Below are 21,990 nucleotides of genomic sequence, written 5' to 3' on the forward strand. Positions count from 1 at the left end.
CCCTGCCTCCCCCAGCTCTTCAAGTTGACTTGGGCAGGGCCCGAGGACAGTAGGTGACCCTCACACTCCCCCACCCCAGGTCTGGCCTTCCCCGATTGGGCCTTCAAAGCCGAGTCGTCGCCAGGCTCCCGGCAGATCCAGCTGTGGCACTTCATCCTGGAACTGCTGCAGAAGGAAGAGTTCCGCCATGTCATCGCCTGGCAGCAGGGAGAGTATGGGGAGTTCGTCATCAAGGACCCAGATGAAGTGGCTCGCCTCTGGGGCCGCAGGAAGTGCAAGCCACAGATGAACTATGACAAGCTGAGCCGGGCCCTCAGGTGAGGAGAGGTGGCCAGCAGTATCAGAAGCAGAGTCAAGGAAAAGGGCTGTGGTTCCTGGCACTCCAGGCTGCTTCCCACTGCGGCAGGGCTTGGGAAATGCCCTCGCTGTGGGAAGATGGCTGGTGTCCTCCAGGACCTGCTGGATTGATGGAGAAGGTGCTGAGTCTCTTCCTCCTTCGACTCTCTAGGTATTACTACAATAAGAGGATCCTGTATAAGACCAAAGGCAAGAGGTTTACCTACAAGTTCAACTTCAGTAAGCTCATTATAGCCAACTGTCCTCCATGGAAAGTGTGGGCACCCTCTACCCCTCACCTGCTGTTGGGGTCCGCTGCCATGTGTCAGCCAGCCTTGGTGCCTGTGGCTGTGCAGAGTGAGGTAGGCATGGAGGCAACCCCTGTCCTCAGGACTCTGACAGGACCCGCTTCTGTCCCGGAAGCCCCAGGCCACACTCCACCTTAGAGACCTACTGGTCTCCAGTGTTCTCACATCTTCTAGTCCCCGAGGACCTCAGGACCTAGTCTTTGTGAGCCACACCCTCCTGTGAGGAAGGATGATTTCTGTACTAAACATCATCTTTCAGTGATGTGTCAGAGAGAAGGTTAAGGGGTGCAGGGAAGGCTCGGGGCGTCTGAGACAGCGGGCCACCCACAGCAGCCACTACCTGCTTAAGAATCAATATGGGACTATTTTGTCCCATTAACAACTGGGTGACAGTCCTGCTGTGTCTTAGAAGACTAGATACCAGAGAGAGCCTGTCCTCCCCAGCCTCCTTCTCCCCCTCCCTCGCCTCCTTTAGCCCCTGCAGAGCACGCTGTACACCCACTGGGCCACAGAAATGCAGCTGGCTGGAGAAAGGACCTGCCAGGAGCCACTGGAAACCTCTGGAGAGAAGGGGAACAGTAGCTTCGATGGTGAGTGTTAAAGACAGAATTAAACAAAGGAGGGGAGCCTCCCAGGGCCCGCCTGGCTGAGCATATGCCCAGGCAGGCATGAGATAAGAGATCTTCATTCAGTCAATGTTTAGGGACTCTATTTACTAGGCAGGAGGCCCAAACATGAAAGATGGATGGTTAGAACAGAGTCTGGGAGGGAGTAGAGATGGGAGGTGCCGGGAGGGCCCAAAAGAGGACTCTGGGCTCCCTGGACGAGGGGAAGAAGGGCCAAGATGCCCTGGCATAGGAAAAGGGAGAGCTGTGAGCATGGAAGGCACATCTGGAATGCTGCTACTATCTGTGTAGCATCAAGGAGGATGGGATGGTGAAGGAGGTGTGGGAGGCAGTTGCCAGGCCAACAGCTACCCAGGTCCAAAGGGCCTCAAAACAGTTTGAAAAAGGCTAGGCTTTCTCCTATAAGCAGAGAGTCCAGGAAGAGGAGGTATGTTTAGATTTTCATTTTATTTCTTTGGTTTTGTGGTACAGGTGATGGGCCTTGATATGCTCATCAAGCACTCTACCAACTGAGCCACATTCCCAGTCCCTAGATTTCATTTTATAAATGACAAAAGGTTCCAATCTGACAACAATTTGACTTAGGATTTCTAGACCTGATGATACAGAGGCAATATGCATTCCGTGACAGAAAACACATCTAGGATTTTGAAGTTTGACCTTTCTGCCGGCTGTCAACAGGAGGTGCAGGGAGCTGCCACTCCAGTCATCCACGTATCATGAGAGAAACCACCCAGCACTCCAGAGCACACTGCTGAACTGACTCATCTGTGGGTTGTGTACACCCAACACACCTTTGACCTATATTATTGTCAACTCACAATGGGTTTATTAGCCTGTAACCCTATCATAGGTCAGCACACATCTGTATGCGGGCTGTGTGTGGCTAGAATTGGAGGAGGAACCAGGCTGTCACTGGAAGGCTTTTAATTATTTTTTTATTGTTTTAAATTATGTGTAGGGGAATGTGTCTGCACGCAGGTATGTGCACGTGAGTGCAGGTGCCCTCAAGAGGCCAGAGGCATTGAATACCCCAGAGCCAAAATTATAGACAGCTGTGAGCCTTCTGACACGGGTGCTAGGAACAGACCTCAGGTCTTCTGGAAGAACAGGAACACTCTGAGCCACTGAGCCATCTCTCCAGCCTCCACTGGGAATTTTGTTGTTGTTGTTTTTGAGCTAATCTAAGAAGGAGACTCTGGTGTCATGGAGTAAAGAAGGAGGCTGAGCTGAAGAGAGGATGTTAGTCCGCCTTCTTTCGTCAGATGTTTAACTGCCTCTGTTTAATGCACTGGGTCTGAAGTTCAGATGGGAGCAATGCTGCCCTTCTAGGGCTCTTGGCCAAGGGCTTAAAGGCAGTCACCAACAGATACACAATTATAACTGCTGCTCGACCCAAAGGGGATGCTGGGGGTGCTGGGGACAGCAGGGAAGACTTCCTTGGCAAAGTGGCTCAGCAGACACCCGAGGACACACAGGCTCAGCTGCACTTACAGGAAGAAAGGAGGGCAAGGGTTTAAAAGCCTGAGACAGAAAGGGACTGGGACCACGCTAGTGGTGGCACTCCATGATGGAGGGAGGGGAGAAGGTGGACACTGGTAGACACCAGTGGCCCTCGAAGCAAGTGGGCCAGGCTTTCTTTGGAAAGACCCAACCCAGGTATCTTCTGCAGAGGTTCCTGCCCCTCCACTTCAGTTTTGAGGATTAGGACCACCCACCTTTACCCTCCCACAGTGCAGGCCATGGATGCAGGGTGGCTGGGCCATCAGTCTGGCATCCTAGAGCTACCTAGCACATGAGGGGGTTTCTCCGTTCTTCCACCCCTCCATTCTCCCAGCACCAGATCACTGAAGACACCAAGTTTGCCCCTGTGGGAAACCATCAGCCCCAACTTTTGTACATCCCTGCTTTCCTTCACACACACACACACACACACACACACACACACACACACACACACACATACACACACACCCCTTCCCTGTGCTTGGGCCCTGAAGGGCATGGAGGTTTGAGGTCAGCAAAGGGCTAGCAGTCATGTGTCATGCTTCTGGACTGGAAGTCCACCACCTGCCCGACCTCCACACTCACTCAGATCATGGGGTTCCAAGAGAGGAAGCCTTGGACTATGAAGCACAGGGACACTCGACCAGAGTCAGGACCTATCCCCTCCACATGCCTACTCGGCTACAACGTGGACACGACCCTGAACCCAGGGGCCCCTGGGGTCACAACCTCTCTGCAGGACAACAGAGTCCACATATTTTCTCATAGAGAACCATTCTGACTATTGTAATCCCTCATGAATCTGGCTTGAGAAGTATTCCTAGCTAGTAAACTGGCTACATGAGGTTCTACTTGATCTGCTTCCCTAGGTTCTATTCCCTGTATCACACCCGTGTGACCCCATTAGTGTCTTAGTTAAATGATGTGGCCTTGCTAAAAAGAAAAAAATGTAGCATTTCAAGAGGGCTTGCTGAAATGGAAAAACACAGTGTGAGCTCTGTCTAGCCATTTTCAGGAACCCCAGCCTGAGCAGGCCCTGTGGGGGCCTGGTAGGTGGGAGGGCAGATGGAGGGAACGGAAGAAGGAGATTTTTTTTTTTTTTTAGAGGAAGAGAGCTGTGAACCTAGCATCAGACAGAAGGGAAAGGCTGTGGGTCCCACACAGGGCCCCACAGTCATGGACTTCACTGGCCCCTTCTTACCCCTAATCTTAGCAGATGTCCTTGGATCCTAAGCAGGACAGAGGCCTTCATATCCAGGTGACAAGTGCTTGGTCCTGCCATCAATTCTTTACCCAGCTAACATTCGGAGCCTTTGAGCAGGGGGAGCTAGGGTCAAGATGGACTCACTGGGTCAGGACACGGACTCTCGTTCAGTCTCTCCACATATTTTTACTGAGGGCTTGATCTGTACCAGGTTAAGTCTGGACTAGATTCAGAGGAGAAGAAAGCCAATAACAGTTCCCGCTCCAGCAACCCGAGGGACACGGACATTAAAGAAACAGGCGCAAACCTAACTATATAACTGTATGGTTTCTGACCGAGCCAAGTGCTCCAGGAGAGGCGAAGGGAGAGGACCGCAGGAGTGCTCCCACAAGGAGTAGGATAAACCAAACAGGAGCAGAGAAGGGAGGGGGACGGCCCCCCATGCCCGGGGGGGGGGGGGGGGAGGGAGGACTGGTGGGGAGGACTCTGAGCAAGAGAGAAAACAGAAGCGGGAGCCCCCTCAGGGGGAGCACTCACCTGATGACAGGCAGGAAGTCCAGGTTTGTAATGCCAGCACTGAGGAGTTGGAGTCATGAGTTCAAGGCCACCTTCAGCTACATAACAAATCAAGGCCAGCCTAGCTGCTCGAGAGTCTGTCACGGGGAAAAGGAAGGGGAAGGGTGGAGAAGGGAGAGGAGAGGAGGAAGAAGAGAGGGGAAGGAGGTGGGGGGGCATCTGGGGAGGCTGCCCTCTTGACTCTTTCTCTCTCTCTCTCTCTCCAGGTTTTGGCTCAGCCCTGGGCCCAGGCTGGCAAGGTCCTTGCTGCTGTCTCCTGAACCTCCAAGGTGACCTTCCCAGATTTGCTTCCTTTACACATGCACCCTGCCTCTGCTGTAACTGGACCCACCTCTCGGGGCCCATCTTGCCTCCTTTCTCCTCCAAGCAGCCACTTTCAGGCTCCTCCAAACCCGGGCCTTGGCTCCCAGGCCTGCCATGTACGCCAGGTGCCTGGCATTTTCCAGGACTCCCCCTTCTGGGCAGGCTGAGACAGGACACTGGTGAGAGGCTTCAGTTTCTCAGGCCTGAGGAATTGGTGGTAAATCCTGACCCAGGGCCAAAGGGGCACCTGGGTTCCAGTGAGGGACTCTCCTCAGAGACTCGGGGACTCAAACTTGGAAAAGGAACTCCCATGTCCCCCGATCCAGAGAACCTCAGAGCCACGTGGCCTTTGGATCCCCCTTAATTGGGGAGAAAGAAGTCAAGGGACGGCCCTTCCCCTTTCCCCTAGCCCAGACTTTTGCACCTTCTCCTAGTTGGACACCAGCCAGACTCACTGGAGGACCTAGAGGGTGAAGCTAGACCAAGGTGGGTTAAATGTGGGCATGGGGAAAGTGAGGTAGTGCCCCCTCCCCTCCTACCAAATTGTTATCAGACTAAGGAGACATTATTTAATCTCAGCTTTTGGGAGGGAAATAAGATTAAGGATTTCCATCACTGAATGGCCCCATGCCTGGCCATGGGAGGGAAGTAAGGGGCAGGCGGGGGCAGATAGGGCTGGTTTGGCTTAAGTCTTAGGGTCTTTTTCTCCCTCTGGGTTCATTTCTCCATCATGTCTAAGGTTTCCAGGACCTCCCCCTACCCCTTCACATGTTTCTCTGCCTTCCCTCTGACTGGAACCTCTGTCCCAGGAAGGTTCTTGCAGGTGCAGAGCGAGGAGGAGTTGGTTTTCTCGTCTCTGCAATCCTCCACTGCTAACTGTGAATAAAAATGCCCTTGGCAAACTGCCCTCTTGGCCAACAGCCTTTCTCCAGTGCACCCCAGGCTTGGCTGTGTTCCTTCTGTGTTCCCATCATTGGTGGTGCTAAAGGCAACCCAGGCGTCCTGCTGGGAAATGCAGAGGAGGGCCTGAGGCTTCGAGTGAGCCTGGAATCACTCACTCAAGCTCCTTCTTCCTACCATCGCTCCTAAGAGAAAAGTGAACCAAGTAGGGGCCCCTGAGCTACCAGAAAAAGAGAGAAGCTGGTCCCAAAGACAGAAGAGCAGACAGAGCAAGGGTCTTTGCCAAATACCTTAAGAGGAGCTCTGGGCAAGACTCTAATGAGCAACGTGGGAAAGGAAGCCAGTGCTGAATTTCCCCTGTCTCTGCATGGGTTCCTAATGATGAACACCAGAGCAGGCAGAGGATAGAGAACACATGAGAGTCTCTGCTTAAGACCAGATGATCAGTCGGGAGGGATGCGGCACAAGCCAAGGCCACTGAGCCATGCCGCTCTCTGGCCTCTAAGCTATCAATTCCAGGGCTTGGATTTGTCTGCTGTCCTTTTCTGTGGAACAGCCCAAGAACTGGAAAGGCCCAGAGGGTTCCTCCTCCCATTCCGAGCTCCTCTTGGAGCCTCTCTAACATTACATTCTGCAGCCTCTTGGTCTTGTGACCGTGCACTGTCAGTCAATTAGAACGGGTCAGAACAGCGGCAGAGGACAAGGCACAGCCCTCGCCCACAGACAGGCCAAGATGGCCCCTGTCTCCCTCCCTCAGCCCAATGGCAGAAAGCAAATGCAGGCTCTATCCCACTATTCCCCACGGCCGCAGTGAAAACTACTTCCCCTCTCCAGCTGCAGAGGTCTCATGCCCAGAACTTAAGGACCGGCACAGGGCTTTCCTTTTACCCTTCTCAGTGGAGATGACAAAACAGTGTGCCTAAACGCAGCCCAGGGAAGCAGAGGGCACACTCATTGGGCACGTGTCCTGTTCAGAGTGGCTAGCCCTAAGGACAGGGTTTCTCCATAAAAAAGAAATTCTATGTGCTCTGCCTGGTCCCACCTCCTCTTCAGTGGTGTGTGGTGATTGTAATCCCCGTATTTCTCTGAGGCCTACATTCTAAGACTGCCCTTCAGGATATGTAGAGCCTACCACAAGGACTCGCTTCCAGATGGGACTTTCTTTACTGGAGGCCACCGATCTCGAAGAAGCAGACCTTTTCCACGTGGCACCATTGGTATTTTTTACTCTGTAATTCACTGTTATTGAGAGCTGTCCTGTGCACTCCTGAATACTTAGCAAAACATGGGTCCATACCCAGACAACAGCACCTGCCTCCACCCAGCTGTGACAACCCAAAATGCCTCCAGACAGTGCTAAATGTCCCCTGGGGAAAGGGGAAAAACTGCCCTGGGTTGAGGGTTGAGATCCATCCACTCAGTTCCACAAATCCAGGTTTTCTGGCAAAGATGGAAGTATCTTCCAGGAGAGATGTTGGGCTTCATGTTGCAAGAGTGCCCTCTGGTGGCTAGAGTCGGTACTCTTTATTCAAAGCTTTGAACTAGCCTTGTGTGTCAGTTCTGCGTCCAGAAATGTAGTGATGGCAACGTGGAGTCTCTGAGATGAAGAAGTGAGCTGCAAGATGCTAGAAGAGCCCTTCCCTTGTAAAGCCTCCTTAAATATGGTTGTCAATCCATCAAAGGGTCAACATGTCTAATGCAGCAGCACAGACAGTAGAGATTCCGTTTTAAAATAACCGGGTCAGCCACCAACTCCAGACATAACTTTGGCACCCTGTGGCCTTCAGCCTCATGTGGGGAAGGTGCAGTGAACACTCAGGGTTTCTCAGGAACAGTTCTGCAAGGCATACCCAGCAACCACTCTGCTCCTGGGCCTTATTCTGTGGTGCTAGAAAGCCTAGGGGACTCACAAGGACTTGAGAACTTAGGAACTCTAACTCCTGGGCGGCCAGAAGGGACCTCTGAGATCCCAGAGGAAGGGGTTGATTCAGGTCACAAGGAAGATGGTCATGGACTTACCCTCTGAAACTATAAGCAACTACCCCTCCCCATTAAATGCTTTCCTTTATAAGAGTTGGTCACGGTTGTTAGGATTCTGTACATGTGCAGCTCAGGGTCCTGTGTCTTACGTCTTACATCATCGGCGGGCGCTGGCGGCTACGTACCCGCCACGTGGTCACGCAATTCCCGCCTCTAAAAGCCAGACACAGACCCCCATACTCTCTGTCTGCTCCTGCCATCTTCCTTTCTGTCCGGGCCCGGCTCTCCTCCCTCCTACCCCCTCTTTCTTTCTAATAAAGCTCTTTATAACTCGTGGCCATGGCCCATGACTTTTCCGCCGGTAACCAGCACCACCACCAGTGCTGTTGATCATGACCATCAATGGTGTCTCATCACAGCAATAGAACACCAGCCGTGTCCTAAGTGCTTCCTGAATGCCATCTCAACCAATGCAGGGGCTTCAGGAGGTAGGCCCTGTTACCATCCCACTGTACCGGGGAGGACAAGTGCAGAGAGAGGAAACAACCCGGCAAGAGGCAGAGGTCGGGTGCAGACCCAAGCAGTCTCCCCACAGTCTGGCCCAGATGCCAGTCCAGGATGCTGGTCCAGGATGCCGATTGCAAGGCAGTCCTCCAGCCTAGGACCTGTTACCAGTCACCAGCCTAAGACCCTTTCACTCTATCTAGACAGAAGTCACAGGGCGTGAAAGAGAAGCTCGTGTCTTTGGATGACTCTGATTCGACGGCAGAGAGGCAGCAGTAAGTGGTGCCTCTTGTGTAGGTCAGGGGGCTAGATCCCTTGCTCTATAAGGGGTCTAGCTCTCGTATAGACCCAGGGAGTCAAGATTCCTCAAGCCGTCTCCCAGGCTCCACCATCTCTCCACCATCAGCACCAGCTCGCCTGCATCCCCCTGCCACGGCCGATCTTGTGTTGTTCATCAGCTTCTTCAGCTCCTAGCATTGCCACAGCTCAGGGAGAGGCAGCGGAGGCAGCGCAGCTATGCAGCAGCTGTGTGTCTCACTGCGCTGAGCAGCCTGCTTGCATAGCCAGAGGAAGGATGTCTGCACCAATCACAGTCACTCACAAATGGTGCTTTGTGTTTGCACCAATCCTAGCCCTGCCTCTCTGACAGTCCCTCTGCCCGGCCACCAAGGGAGGTGCTCCCCTCTGGCCTAGGTGAACATGGTTGTGGGGGTCATCTAGAGTTCACCGAGGCTTGTGCTAGCAAAGCTCCAACAGCTGCAGATCAAGAAATCAAATAGCCCCATCCCTCCAGTGTCTGCTTATGTACTGGGAAATGGACGCCAGGAGTGTGCTTACAAGAAACTTGACATTGATGCTAAGAATGATTCTAACAGGCTTAATAGTGTGAGATACCTGCCAGTACCAACGGGAGGCGTTCCCCTTCTCTGTCTAGCTGGCATTCCTAGTTACGGTGACTTTGGCCGTGATGAAACGCCATGATCAAAAGCAGCTTGGGGAGGAAAGGGTTTATCATCATCAGAAGCAGGGAGAGCAGGAACTCAGGCCGGGCAGGGACCTGGAGGCAGGAGCTGATGCAGAGGTCATGAGGGGTGCTGCTTACCGGCTTGTTCATAAATGACTTGCTCAGCCTGCTTTCTTATAGAACCCAGGACCACCAGCCCAGAGATGGCACCACCCACGATGGGCTGGGCCCTTCCACATCAATCACTAATTAAGAAAATGGCTTACAGGCTTGCCTACAGCCTAATCTTACGGAGGCGTTTTCTCAATTGAGGCTCCCTCCTTTCAGATGACTCTGGCTTGTGTCAAGTTGGCAAAACTAGCCAGCATGCCTTCTCTAGTCCTTTCCTCAAGAAACTGGTGCACACTGCTCCCAAATCAACAACAGCATCTGCCCCCAAGATAACAAACAAGGAAGCTTGGGCAGGCAAAATGGCCATGCTGACTTCAGTTCGGTCCACAGGGAGAAGTGTATAGTTGAAGAGGAGTCTGAACTGTTCTGGAGGCTCAGGGAGGTAGGTGGAGCCGTGTTTTTCATGCAGTACTGAAGCCACAGAGGTACAGTTTGATTCTTGTCTTAAAGGTCTATTCTGCGGGTGACGTCACTGACAACCTTTAATCACCAGGATCTTTCCCGTTTTTCTCATTCTCAGGGCTATTCCTATCCACTCCGGGCTTCCCTCTGCACCTCCACCTTCGGTGTTCTGGAGGAGATTGCCCACAGCCCCGTGTGTTCTACACCTGCTTTCTGGATGATTTTGGCTTCTCTCCTTGTCTTATCCACAACACAAACGCCAACTCTTCCCAGATCTGTGCAGCCCAAGCATCAGAACCACTGGTGCAATCACCCGCTGAACATCTCTATCCATAGGCCTTGAAAATGCAGTGTGTCCAAGATGAAATGTCTTGTCTCCACATCTAGGGCTGCCTTTCAGCCCCCATTTCTAGCTAATGCTTTAATTAATGATGCAATACATCTACTTACACCCAAGCAGAAACCAAGGTGCCAGCCTGAGCTTTCTTCTCCCTCAGCTGCTAAGCCAGGCAGCCTCCACGTCCTACAGTTTCACCTCCTAAATGTCTGTCTCTCAAATCTGTTCTCACTCAGACAACTCCACATTGGCATACTTTGACCTCCATCAGCCTCTTAGCCTAGTCTTGTGCCTAAAGTGCTAATATGCTCTGTGTAAAAACACTCATCTGAGGGCTGGGAAGATGGCTGCACAGTTAAGAGAACCTGTTGCTCTCAGAGAGGTCTCAGGTTCAGTTCCCAGCACACACATGGCAGCTCACTACCATCCGTAACTCCAGTTTCAGGAGATTCAATACCTTATTCTGGTCTCCACAGGCACTACACACATGTGATGCACATACATGCAGGCAAAACATTTATATATTGGAGGATTTATTAAGGCAACTACACATAGTTAAAAAGGAGGTTTATTTTGGGGGTTAAACTTACAGCTAGTAAAGAGGTTGGTTACAGGATCTGGGAGAGGTGAGGTGCAGTCCAGCTGGGTTCTCTGGAGAACTCTGCTCAGTCTACCATCCAGCATCCAGGATCACCAGGAACCATGAGATCTGGCACATCCGGATCTCAGGTCTTAAGGGCTCCTATCTCGGCCCGGCCTCAGGGGCAGGTCATAGGTAGGCGTGACAGTTATGGGAAGCCCCACTGTGGGGTAGTACTTCCAGGTCAAAGCTGGAACAGCTACCCACTGTACTTATACACATAAAATTAAAATAAATGGTTTTTTTTTAAATAAAACACCCATCTGAGGCTGACTGTAGTGGCATATTCTTGCCAGCACTCAGGAGTCTGGGGCTGGAGACTCACAAACGTGAGGCAAGCTCACATTAGACAGTGAGATCTGGACTCAATTAATTAATAGCCTGGTCTGGGACTAAAGAGATGCTTCAGTGCACAAAGAGTACCATGCAAACATGAAGGCTTGGGTTTGAATCCCCAGCACCTACACGCACCGGTAACCCCATCATTGGAGGTAGGCAGAGAAAACCTTGCTGCATGCCAGCCTAGCTGAAAGGAGAGCTCCAGATTCAGGTAGAGGCTCTGTTTCAAGGGGATGTGGCAAAGAACAACAGTAGGATACAGGCCTTTAACACACATATGATAGATAGATAGAATGATAGCTAGGTAGAATGATAGACAGAATGATTGATAGATAGATAGAATGATAGATAGATAGATAGATAGATAGATAGATAGATAGATAGCGGACAGATAATTGTCCAGGCCTGGTGGTGTGGGTATATAGGTGGGGTATATAGGTGCACGGTCTCAGCTGCTCAGAAGGCTAAGGCAGAAGGATAGAAAGTTCAAAGCCTGTCTGGACTACAGAATAAGTTGAAGGCCAATTTAGGCAACTTAGGAAGATCCTGTCTCAAAATAAAAAGTTGGAAAAAGTCCAAGAGGTATAAACCAGTGGTGAAACCTTTGCCTAGCATATGTGAGACCCTAGGCTTAATCCCAAGAGCCATAAAGTGAATTAATCAGTTAATTAAAAGAAATAAACGCCTGTGTTGGTTACTCTTCACTGCCAACTTGACTGTATCACCTAGTAGATTGAGGTACACCCCTAGGTGTGTCTCTGAGGCAATACAGAGAGGATTGCCTGAGGAGAAAAACCTACCCACATTCAGGATAGGTTTTTTTCTCCTCAGGTAATCCCATGGCTTCATCGCATGGGCTGGGGGCTTAGATGGAATAAAAGAAGTAAAAGTATGCAAGCATTCACAGATCCCTGCTTCCAAGTCACTGAGATGTGAACAAGCAATGACCACATGCTCCCCCTACACATAGGCAGCCTTCCTATCTGTGATGGATCACATCCCATCAAACTGACAAAAAAGAACCTCTCCTCCCTTGGACTGCTTCTTCTCAGGCCACAGAAACCAGGAAAAAGTAGTTAACAAAATACTAGTCTTAGTCATATCACTCAGGACCCTCCTGTAACTCACCTTGCAAGAAAACATCAACAACAAAAGTTCTCCGTCTTCCCAGGAATGGTCATTTTATTTGTGCAACATCACTCAAAAACATACAGACATAAGACTAGTATAAAAATGTACTTGTACGCCAAGTGGTGGTGGTGGCGCACGCCTTTAATCCCAGCACTCGGGAGGCAGAGGCAGGCAGATCTCTGTGAGTTCGAGGCCAGCCTGGGCTACCAAGTTCCAAGAAAGGCACAAAGCTACACAGAGAAACCCTGTCTCGAAACCCACCCCCCAAATGTGCTTGTACCATATAAACTATAAAGGCGATGGCAATTCACCAGTTAAATGGAAACAGAACTATAAAGTCAATATTCTTTACAATGAAAACAGGAATTGATTGCAATAAATGATGTTTGCTGAAGCTGTGTGCTCCTGGAGCTGCGGTACCCGTGTGGAGCTCCAAGTGTGGCCTGCTGCACTGCATGACTCTCTTCTTCCACCATGTCTCTCTTTGGAACTTCCTTTCACCCTTGGCTTACTCAGCATGTTAGGAGGGCACCAGCCTCCCAGGGCAAACACAGCATTGACACATGAAGCCCTCCTCTACCCTCTTCTCATAGCAGAGAGCCCTGAAGCCACAGTGCTAGGCACCAACTCATCACACAGGTAAAGGCAAATGCAGACACCAACATCACTTGGCCAAAAGTAACCAAGTGCCATCCTGATGACTCAGAACACGGTTTCCTTTTGTGTGTTGTTTATATCACATTAAAAAATGTGATGTAAAAGCCAGCTTTCCAAAGAAATTTCTTCTCCTCCTTTGAAATATTGTCTCACTATGTAGCCTTAGTTAGCCTGGAACTCTATGTAGACCAGGCTGACCTCAAACTCACAGAAATGCCTGCCTCTGCCTCCCAAGTGCTGGAACTAAAGGTGTGCGCTACTGCGTCTGGCTCATTAGCTTCTTCCAAAGAACTATTAAGTCCATTCTTGACCCAACACAGGATTCAAGGACTCATTGCTGTACCCGCATATGTACCACAGAGACTTCAGTCACCTTCCCCCATCACTGAGCATTATGATGTATCCAAATCACACATGCCGCTGTGCTTTGGGTGACTGTTCATCCCTTTGATGGGTCCCTACACACTCTCTTTCTCACCCTCTCCCTTTAGAGCTTACAGTCATGTGACCTCGTTGGCCTTTCTCTCTTCTGCACCTGATTTTCTGCAACACTGAATGTATCTTGTAGAATGGGATATAGGTAGGTGCTGTGGTGGACACTCTCTTGCAGCCTGCAGAGCTTGCTTTCACGACCCTAGGCAGTGAGCCTTTTCATGGCCACCACCGTGAGCTTCATCTGCTCCAACCACAAAACAGACAGCACAGATCCGCCAGTACAAGTGCACAGTAAGGAAACTTGCCACAGCGTGGCTCTAAAAGCAAAATCTTAGCAGCAAATTAATATCCACCGGTTAGACAAATGTGATACATCCCTACAATGGAACAGTGTGCAATATCAAAAAGAAAGAGGGAGCTTTGGGGGTACCATGTGGAATTGCCGCTAAGATTTCAGAGGAAGTCAGTCATAGAGGCACAAGCCTAGTCACCGAGATGTGAGCAAGCATCGGCCACATGCTCCCTCCCCACACACACATATACACACAGGCAGCAGCCACTTTCTCCTCCAGCATTCAGGAGGCCAAGGCAAGAGGATCAGAATTTCAAGGCCAGCCTGAGCTATATAGTGAGATCCCATCTCCACAAACAAGGCTGGCAGTGGTAGCTCATGTCTGTAATCCCAGCACTCAGGAGGCTGAAGTGCCAGAAGGATTGCCTTGAGTTTGAATCAGTAGGGGATGTATAGTGAGTTCCAGACCAGTCAGGGCAACAGAATGAGACCATAGACAGACAGAGAGACAAACCTAACAAAACAATTTAAAAGAAAACATAGAAAAAATAGTGTGGTTGAGGTTACTAGACTTTAAGAAGGGAAATTCCCACATGGATTTGTATCAACTTCACCACATACCAAAAGTATAGAAAAATAAACAAGATCTAATACTAGCAGTTATCTGTTGGGAAGAAATGTACAGATGTGAGAAGTGGATTCCTCAACACATGTGTTATAAGACTATATTGTGTTGATTTTTGCAAGATTTAGTTTTTTGAGATAGAGTCTCATGTAACCTAGGATAGCCCCAGACTCACTAGGTAAACAAGAATGGTCTTGAATTCTTCCTGATGCTGCTGACTTCACACCTTGAGTCTTGGGTTCCAGATGTGTACCAATCATGCCTGGCATCAATCACTATGTTCATCACATCATTATGCTCACACAAAATTAAATAAACATAAAAAGACACTATTACCTGCCAAACTACATCACAGCATCAAGACAGTAGGCCAACAAAACAGTGCAAAAGCACGTGCTACTCTTGTGAGGCATAAACAATAATGGCATTTTTGTTATGAAGCTTCTGTTCTGTGGTTGCATTAATTATAAAGACAAATGTGCCGTATATCTTCCTTCCTCCATGCTGCACCTCCCTCCATCAGACCTTCTAGGGGAGTTCAAGCTTGCTTTCCAAAAGAAGATCAGGGACAAGCAGTCTGACACATAATCTCACACCTGCTTCTAACATAGAGGTTCCCACACTTGATCCCTCCTGACACTTAAACACGCGCTGTCAACTCCACACATTCTTTTCTCATTACTCTAGCATGCACATGGGAGCTGGTGATCTTCCCTCACTAACCCTAGCATCCTCACAGGAATCCCAAGGCTGTAAATCTAGAGAGCAAGCCAACAGCGTGCTCCACACAGACACCAGATGCTGAACCCCGAGAACTTGACAGAGAATCTCAGTCAGCAATGGCATTTCTGCTTCTCATTCCTTGTCCCCTTTATCAATATTTCCAAGAGACAGGGACTTAAGGGAAGTCCAATACACCTCTGCACAATGAACAAGGTACATACAGACTATATTCATCAGTTCTTAATAGTTTCTATCAAGTGCTAACTAGATGTCAGGTAATACTCTAGAACTTTATAGTCATATTAGCTAATTTTCTCATCATTGTGACAAAATTCCTACTGCAAGCAACTTTAAAGACCTATTTGGTCATAGTCTCAAAGGTTTAGGTCCTGGTTGTTTAGTCAAAACGCCATAGTGTCAGGGATGTGTGCAGAGAAGGCTTTTCACCCTCTGGCAGGTAGGAAGCTGAGAGAGTAAGGAAGCGATAGCGAGCAGACACTCTTCCAGTGACACCCCCACTCCCTAAAGTTCCCAGATCCTCCAGCAAAGACTAGGAGGAGAAGGAGAGGGAGAGGGATGGGAGAAGAAGAAATGGGGAGAGATGACAGATTTGGGATAATCTCAGGTATTCCTGGGACGCAGAATTTAAACAAGGACAAGAACAGGGAACACACAAAGAAAGAGGCACAGCTACCGTGAGGTTGGTGACAAAGACAGTGACAGGCACATGGTATCTCCAACTGTGAACGGGAGGTTGGATCTATTCAAACACACCAGAGACCTTAAATCTCCATTTCCACCACCTGTTAGGTGTGTATAAAAATTTCCTTCCTGTCTCTTTCTCCTTTCTCTCTCTGTATTTTTTCACTTTGCTCCTGTGTTTTGCCTTTTATCTTTCTTTTTATTATACCTTTTATTTACTTGTGTGTTAGGGTTTCTATTGCTGTGAAGAGACACTGTGACCATAGCAATTCTTCTTATAAAGGAAAACGTTTCATTTGGGAGCTTGTTTACAGTGCAGAGGTTTAGTCCAAATGTCGTCATGGCAGGAAGCATGGTGGCATGCAGACAGACATGGTGCTGGAGAAGTAGCTGAGAGTTCTTCATCCACATCTGAAGGCAGCAGGAAGAGAGAGTGACACTGGGCCTGGCTTGAGCATCTGGAACCTCAAGGCCCACCCCCACTACACACTTTCTCCAGCAAGGCCACCTCTATTAAAGTACCACTTCCCGTGGAGGCCATTTTCACTCCACCGCCACAACTGGCTTATTTTTGTGGTTCTTGAGATTGAACCCAGGCCTTGCACATATCAGATAAACATACTCCCTCTGCTCTGAGGAATATCCCCAGCTCTCTTTTATACAATTAGTAAAATCATATCATTTTTAAAACATATTTTTATATGCCTTCCTAATACTGTGTATGTGTATTTTTCATATTAGGCAAAATCTCTTCTTTTTCTTCTGTGCCCTATGTTTCTTCCTTTTTTTTTTTCTAGTAGTTTTTTTTTTTAATTTGTCTTATTAGTATTGAAAAAACCTGTTATGGAAGCTGGAAGGATGGCTCAGTAGGTAAGAATGCCTTCTCTGTAAGCAGGGAGGACCTGAGTTCAAATCGCCCACATCCAAGTAAAAAGCAAGGCATAGATGCTTGCTCAGCCATGTTCATTGTCTCTCTAGTCACAATAGCTAGGAAAGGGAAACAGCTTGAGTGTCCTTCAACTGACGAGTGGGAACGAAATGTGGTAAATGCACACCATGGAACACCATTGCCCGTAAGGTGTCCCAGACCCAGAGACAAATGCTGCACCCCTCTCATCTTCAGCTCCTAGCACCAAGTTCTTACATGTGACTATATAACCTGGAATAACTGCAGAAACCCAAGTAAAAGGGGACCGTGGGGGGGGGGGAAGAAAGGAGAATAGCAAGGTACAAGTGATTTGAAGGGGAATGGGAAAAGTGGAGGAAAGGCTTTAGCTAGGGAGAAAGAAAGAGGTTAACACATAATAAGGAGGGAGAAGGGTAATTAATACAAAAGATGGAAGGAGAAGGGTAAACTAACAGCAAGTATGTCTGAAAAAGGCATAAGAAATCACATTATCTATCTAAAATTTCATTATGAATATAAATATGTATATTGTTTAAATGAAAATTTTCTCATCTGGGCTAACAATGCTGCCCTCAAAAGCCATAAACTGCCTGACAAAAACCCTAACGCTGGGCATATGAAGCCTCCTTTTGATATGTTGGTCAGAGTTGTTCAAGAAACTCCCAAAACATTGCGGACTACTTCAGTTGCCATTGGTTGCCACCCAGAGGTGGAAGGCAAGTCCCTGTTGCTAAGGATATTATGCACTTTGAATGCAGGACCCAGAGGACCTGAGCTGGCTATGACCAGAGAGCCTCTTCCTGAGGACTAGCTTTCATAGTACCAGAAGGTGCCATGCAAGCTTCCAAGAGAGAGAAGCAACCAATAGTCCCAACCAGCTATTCAGCTAATGAATTAAAGCTACTACTGGCATGGCAGGATACCCCTGAGGGTGTAGTAACACCTGGTGTGCCTTGTTGATCATCATCAGATCTCTAATTGGACTTAAGGCCCGCTCAATAAGAGGTAAACTGTGCCTAGTACTAGAAACCAAGCCAACTATCTGGGGCTAGGGAAGCCATGGATCTCTGGAGGACTATCTACAACCACCACTTTACTAAACCAGCATAATCCCTACATATCTGTAACCCCAGCACTAGAAGGGAGAGATAGGCAACCTGCCCAAATGACAACCTGCCAGGTCAGGGAGACTCCCAATCTTGTGGCAATGATGGAGAGAAACAGGAGGAAGTCCTAAATCCTGCTCTGGCTTCTACATGCCTGCTCATGCACTTGCACATTGAAAAGCATGCAACACACATGTGCGTGCGTGCGCACACACACACACACACACACACACACACACACACCAAACACTACATTATTATACACAAGCACACACAAATCCTTTCTTGTTTTTTCTTTTTTACATTTATCTACTTTGATTATGAATTTCCTTATTAGTAGTAAGTCTTTTATCATTTTTTATTTTTGTAATTATGAATAGAAACATGAATGGCTTGGGAAGAACTCCTTTTCAGAGTTCCATGCTTGAGGAGAACCCCTATTACTTGCTCCTCCCATAGTTCAAGGCTTTCTGGAGACCCAGTTTCCCACTGTAATAATATAAATGTGAAAGAAATCTCTGAGAATGCTGGAGGTGACTGTGAATTGCCATGTGCCAAGTCCATCTGCATACATAATTTCTTTTTCCTTCTTATTTCTATTTTTAAATTGGCTTAAAAAGTAATAGATTTGTATCTCGGGAATGTAGGTAATAACATTCCATAGGCTAGGGTCCCTCACTGAATAAAAAGGAGCACAAGCATTTACAATGTGACCATCCACCTCTTGCTCCTGATGTTACACATCCCTGCCTAGATTGATTATCTCCCCAGAACTGTGAGTTGGAACAAGCTCCCTCCTTCCTTTCTTCCTTCCTTAAGTTGCCTTTGTTAGGTATCTTGTCACAGAATTGAGACAAATAACTACCATAATAAGTAACAAATACTCCATTCTCCTCTACAGATAGGATATCTAAACTAAAAATCAACAAGTTAAACTACACCATAGAGAAAATGACTTAACAGATATCTATTAAACATTCCATCCAACAGATACAGAATGTATATTCTTCTCAAAAGTCTATGGAATCTTCTCTAAAATAGACTACATTGAAGGTCACAAAGAAGTCCTCACAAATACAAAGGAATCAAAGTAATTTCTTTTCTTTTTTAACATAATTCTTTATTGATTCTTTGGGAATTTCACATCATTCACCCCAATCCCACTCACCTCCTAATCCCTCCATATCTGCCCCTCACTCTGAAGCATACACTCCCAAAAGAATTCCCCCCAAGATTAATTAAAAATAAAACAAAACTAACAAAAAAGTATTCCCCCTTCTCTGTCTTTCCAACACCTCTTCCTTCATCCTAGTGACATCAGGAGCTAGAGTATGTCACACAGTATACCCTTTTTGTCCAATCATCCCCACCTGCAAAATGTTCATTGCAATGAGTCATTGGTCCTGTTCAAGTCCTCTGGCACACCATCATCACTGGACCCTCACTGAAACTCTTCTCAGATAACCTGCTGTTGCCTCAAGTCATGGAGATCCTGTGGTTATTATTCCACAGAACCAGTTCCTTCACGAACTCCAGCAGGTCATAAATGGGATAGATGTGAGGGTAGGCCAACAGAAGGCCCAAGATGTAGCTGATTGGTCTGGGCCACTAGGACTGGCCCTGCCTGAGGTGAGGGGCAGATCCAGCTCTCCTAAGTCCATGACATTGAGGCCAGCTCTCTCCTGGCCATGGTGAGGGGTGGGGCCATCTCTCCTGAGTACAGGGGAGCCAGCTCTCCTGCTGCAGTGTCCAGTGAGGGGCAGGGCCAGCTATCCCAGGGCCACTGAGAGGCAGGCCAGCTCACCAGGACCCTCAGATTTCTTTCTTTTCTTTCCTTTCCTTTTCTTTTCCTTTTCTTTTTTTTTTAAAGACACGGTTTCTCTGTGTAGCTTTGTGCCTTTCCTGGAACTTGCTTTGTAGACCAGGCTGGCCTCGAACTCACAGAGATCCACTTGGCTCTGTCTCCCAAATGCTGGGATTAAAGGTGTGTGCCACTACTGCCCAGCAACCCTCAGATTTCAACACACATAGTACTATGACTTCCTGTGGTAACAGAAGTTGTGGACATCATCACAGACCCCAGCTGAAGCAGAAACATGGACTCAGACATGGCCTTGACAGCAGCCTGGGCCCAGATGACACTATGGCCCTTTGTGGCAGTGTAGACCACACACTGATGTGTAATCCTAATGGCATTCCCACAGATGCCAACATGGCCACAGGTTGCAGCCCAGACCCTGGGCATCTGTGTGGCCTTTGGTAGTACCATGGGCCAAGGATATCAACACAGAACCCAACTGTGGTAGGACCACAGACCCAGACATAGTCCTCAGTAGCAGACCAGGCTAGAATGTCACCATGACATCAAATGGCAGTGCAGGGCACTCAGATTGACATGGCCCCTGTGGCAGCATGGCCCTCAGATAACAGCATGGCCCCAGGTAGTGGCCCAGACCCCTGGGTACTGTTGGTTGCTTCCCTCCTTTGGAAGCTTGAATGGTACCCTCTGGTATCGTGGAAGCTAGTCCTCAGGGAGGAGGCTTTCAAGGTCACCACTTGCTTTCAAATTGGAATTTAAGCCTATTCTACAGAAGGAATTCATGTCTCATACTTCAAACACCATCAAAAAAAAACATGGCTGGCGAGGTCATAGGCCTAGAGAGGAACAAGCTACTGTCATTTTGTTACAGTGAGCAACAGTGAATGCAGAAACTCATAACTAGTCAAAGCGTCAAAAATCAGTGCATGTTGGGTGCTCAGCCCAGTAAGGGACATCCGTATCAGTGTGGACGCCCAGGAAACACTGAGGAAGATGAGGCATAAAAATGCAAAAGCCAGAGGATAGAGGAGGTGCCACAAAACATGGTCTTCCAAACGTGACATGGCTGCTGCAGCAGCTGTGGTACTTGTACAGGACCTCAAGAAATCGGGTTCTTCAATATCTCATCATGAATGAGGAAGGGCTCAGGAGGCCCCATCCCGAGTTAAGGAGTTATTGGCAGTCAATGGCTGCTGGGAGACAGGGGGTCATCATGTTCTGGAGTGTAGACTGGTAAGCTGCCCAGCTCCATTAAACCATATCCATGCTCCTATAATAAGACATAACTAAACTCAGTGGGTCATTTAAAAAAAGACACAATAGATAGTAGGAAGAGGACTTGTTGGGGAGAAGGAGCTTGAGAGAGAAAAGAGGGGAAACTGGAAGATGATGAACATGATCAAAATGTATCATATACATGTACGGCACTGTCAAAAGTAAATAAAAAGCATTTTTAAGAAGAACTATGAATTAATCCCAAGATCCTCTAACTGGATTGGTTAAAATAGGTACTGAAGTGGGGCATGATGGCACACACCTTTAATCCCAGCACTTAGGAGACAGAGGCAAGTGGATCTCTGTGAGTTCAAGGCAAGCCTGGTCTACATAGCAAGCTCCAGGATAGCCAAGGATACACAGAGAAACCATATCTCAAAATGAAACAAAACAAGTTACTGGATGTTTTCAGCACCTCGGACAGTGCTGTTCATCAGAAGAAAGTATCCATTAAAACAAAAGAAAGAAAACCAAAGATCTTCTAAATGAGCACTTCTCAAGATCCTCTGATTTACAGAATTCTGTCCAAGTAACATATTGTTTCTGGGGCTGGAGAGATGGTTCAGCAGTTAGTAACACTGGCTGCTCTTCCAGAGGACCAGGGTTCTATTGCCAGCACATACATGGTAGCTCACAACTGCCCATGACTCCAGATCTCCAGGGATCTGATGCCCTCTTCTGGCCTCTATAGGCATCAGGCATTCACATGGTAAATATTCATACAAGCAAGCAAAACACACAGAAACATAAAATAATAAAAATAATTTTTAGAAATATTATATTACCTCTTCAAAACTGGGCAAGTTAAACAACTCCTTGTGGGGGCGTAAGTTTTAAATACTTTCATAGTTGAGCTTATTGCATCTCATAGCTGCACTATAATATGAGTCATATGACTTCCCGTGATTTACAGAGAAGTAACTTGACACAAGCAACTCATCTGAGAGGCTGGTGAGATGGCGGAATGAGCAGAGCACCTGCTGCATAAGGCAGATGACCTCAGCTGGGTCTCTGGAACCTATGCCTAGGTGGGAAGAGAGAACAACCCCACAAGTTTCCTCTGATCCCCACGTTCCACGTTGCTGCATGCAAACACCTACATATAGCAAAGGTCTAGTGGCTGACTCCCACACCCAGGTTTTTAACCATACCACTGTGACATCATAAAGAGAAAAGATTTAAATTAAAAACAATATGCTTTTAAAGGTTCTGCCACATGCCA

The 21,990-nt window shown here is 48.2% G+C and overlaps 1 protein-coding gene across 1 annotated transcript in view; it reads left to right on the forward strand.

Annotated features, from left to right (window-relative positions):
• Nucleotides 1-5,223, forward strand: part of Etv3l (ETS variant transcription factor 3 like) — a 9,999-nt gene extending 4,776 nt beyond the window's left edge. Inside the window, exons 5-8 of the mRNA XM_036191331.1 lie at nt 80-317; nt 509-698; nt 1,120-1,240; nt 4,763-5,223. Coding sequence (XP_036047224.1) covers nt 80-317; nt 509-698; nt 1,120-1,240; nt 4,763-5,223 — 1,010 coding nt within the window. The remainder of the gene's footprint in view (nt 1-79; nt 318-508; nt 699-1,119; nt 1,241-4,762) is intronic.
• The last annotated feature ends 16,767 nt before the right edge of the window (nt 5,224-21,990 follow it).

Source organism: Onychomys torridus, chromosome 6 (genome assembly GCF_903995425.1).
Source record: "Onychomys torridus chromosome 6, mOncTor1.1, whole genome shotgun sequence".
NCBI lineage: Eukaryota > Metazoa > Chordata > Mammalia > Rodentia > Cricetidae > Onychomys > Onychomys torridus.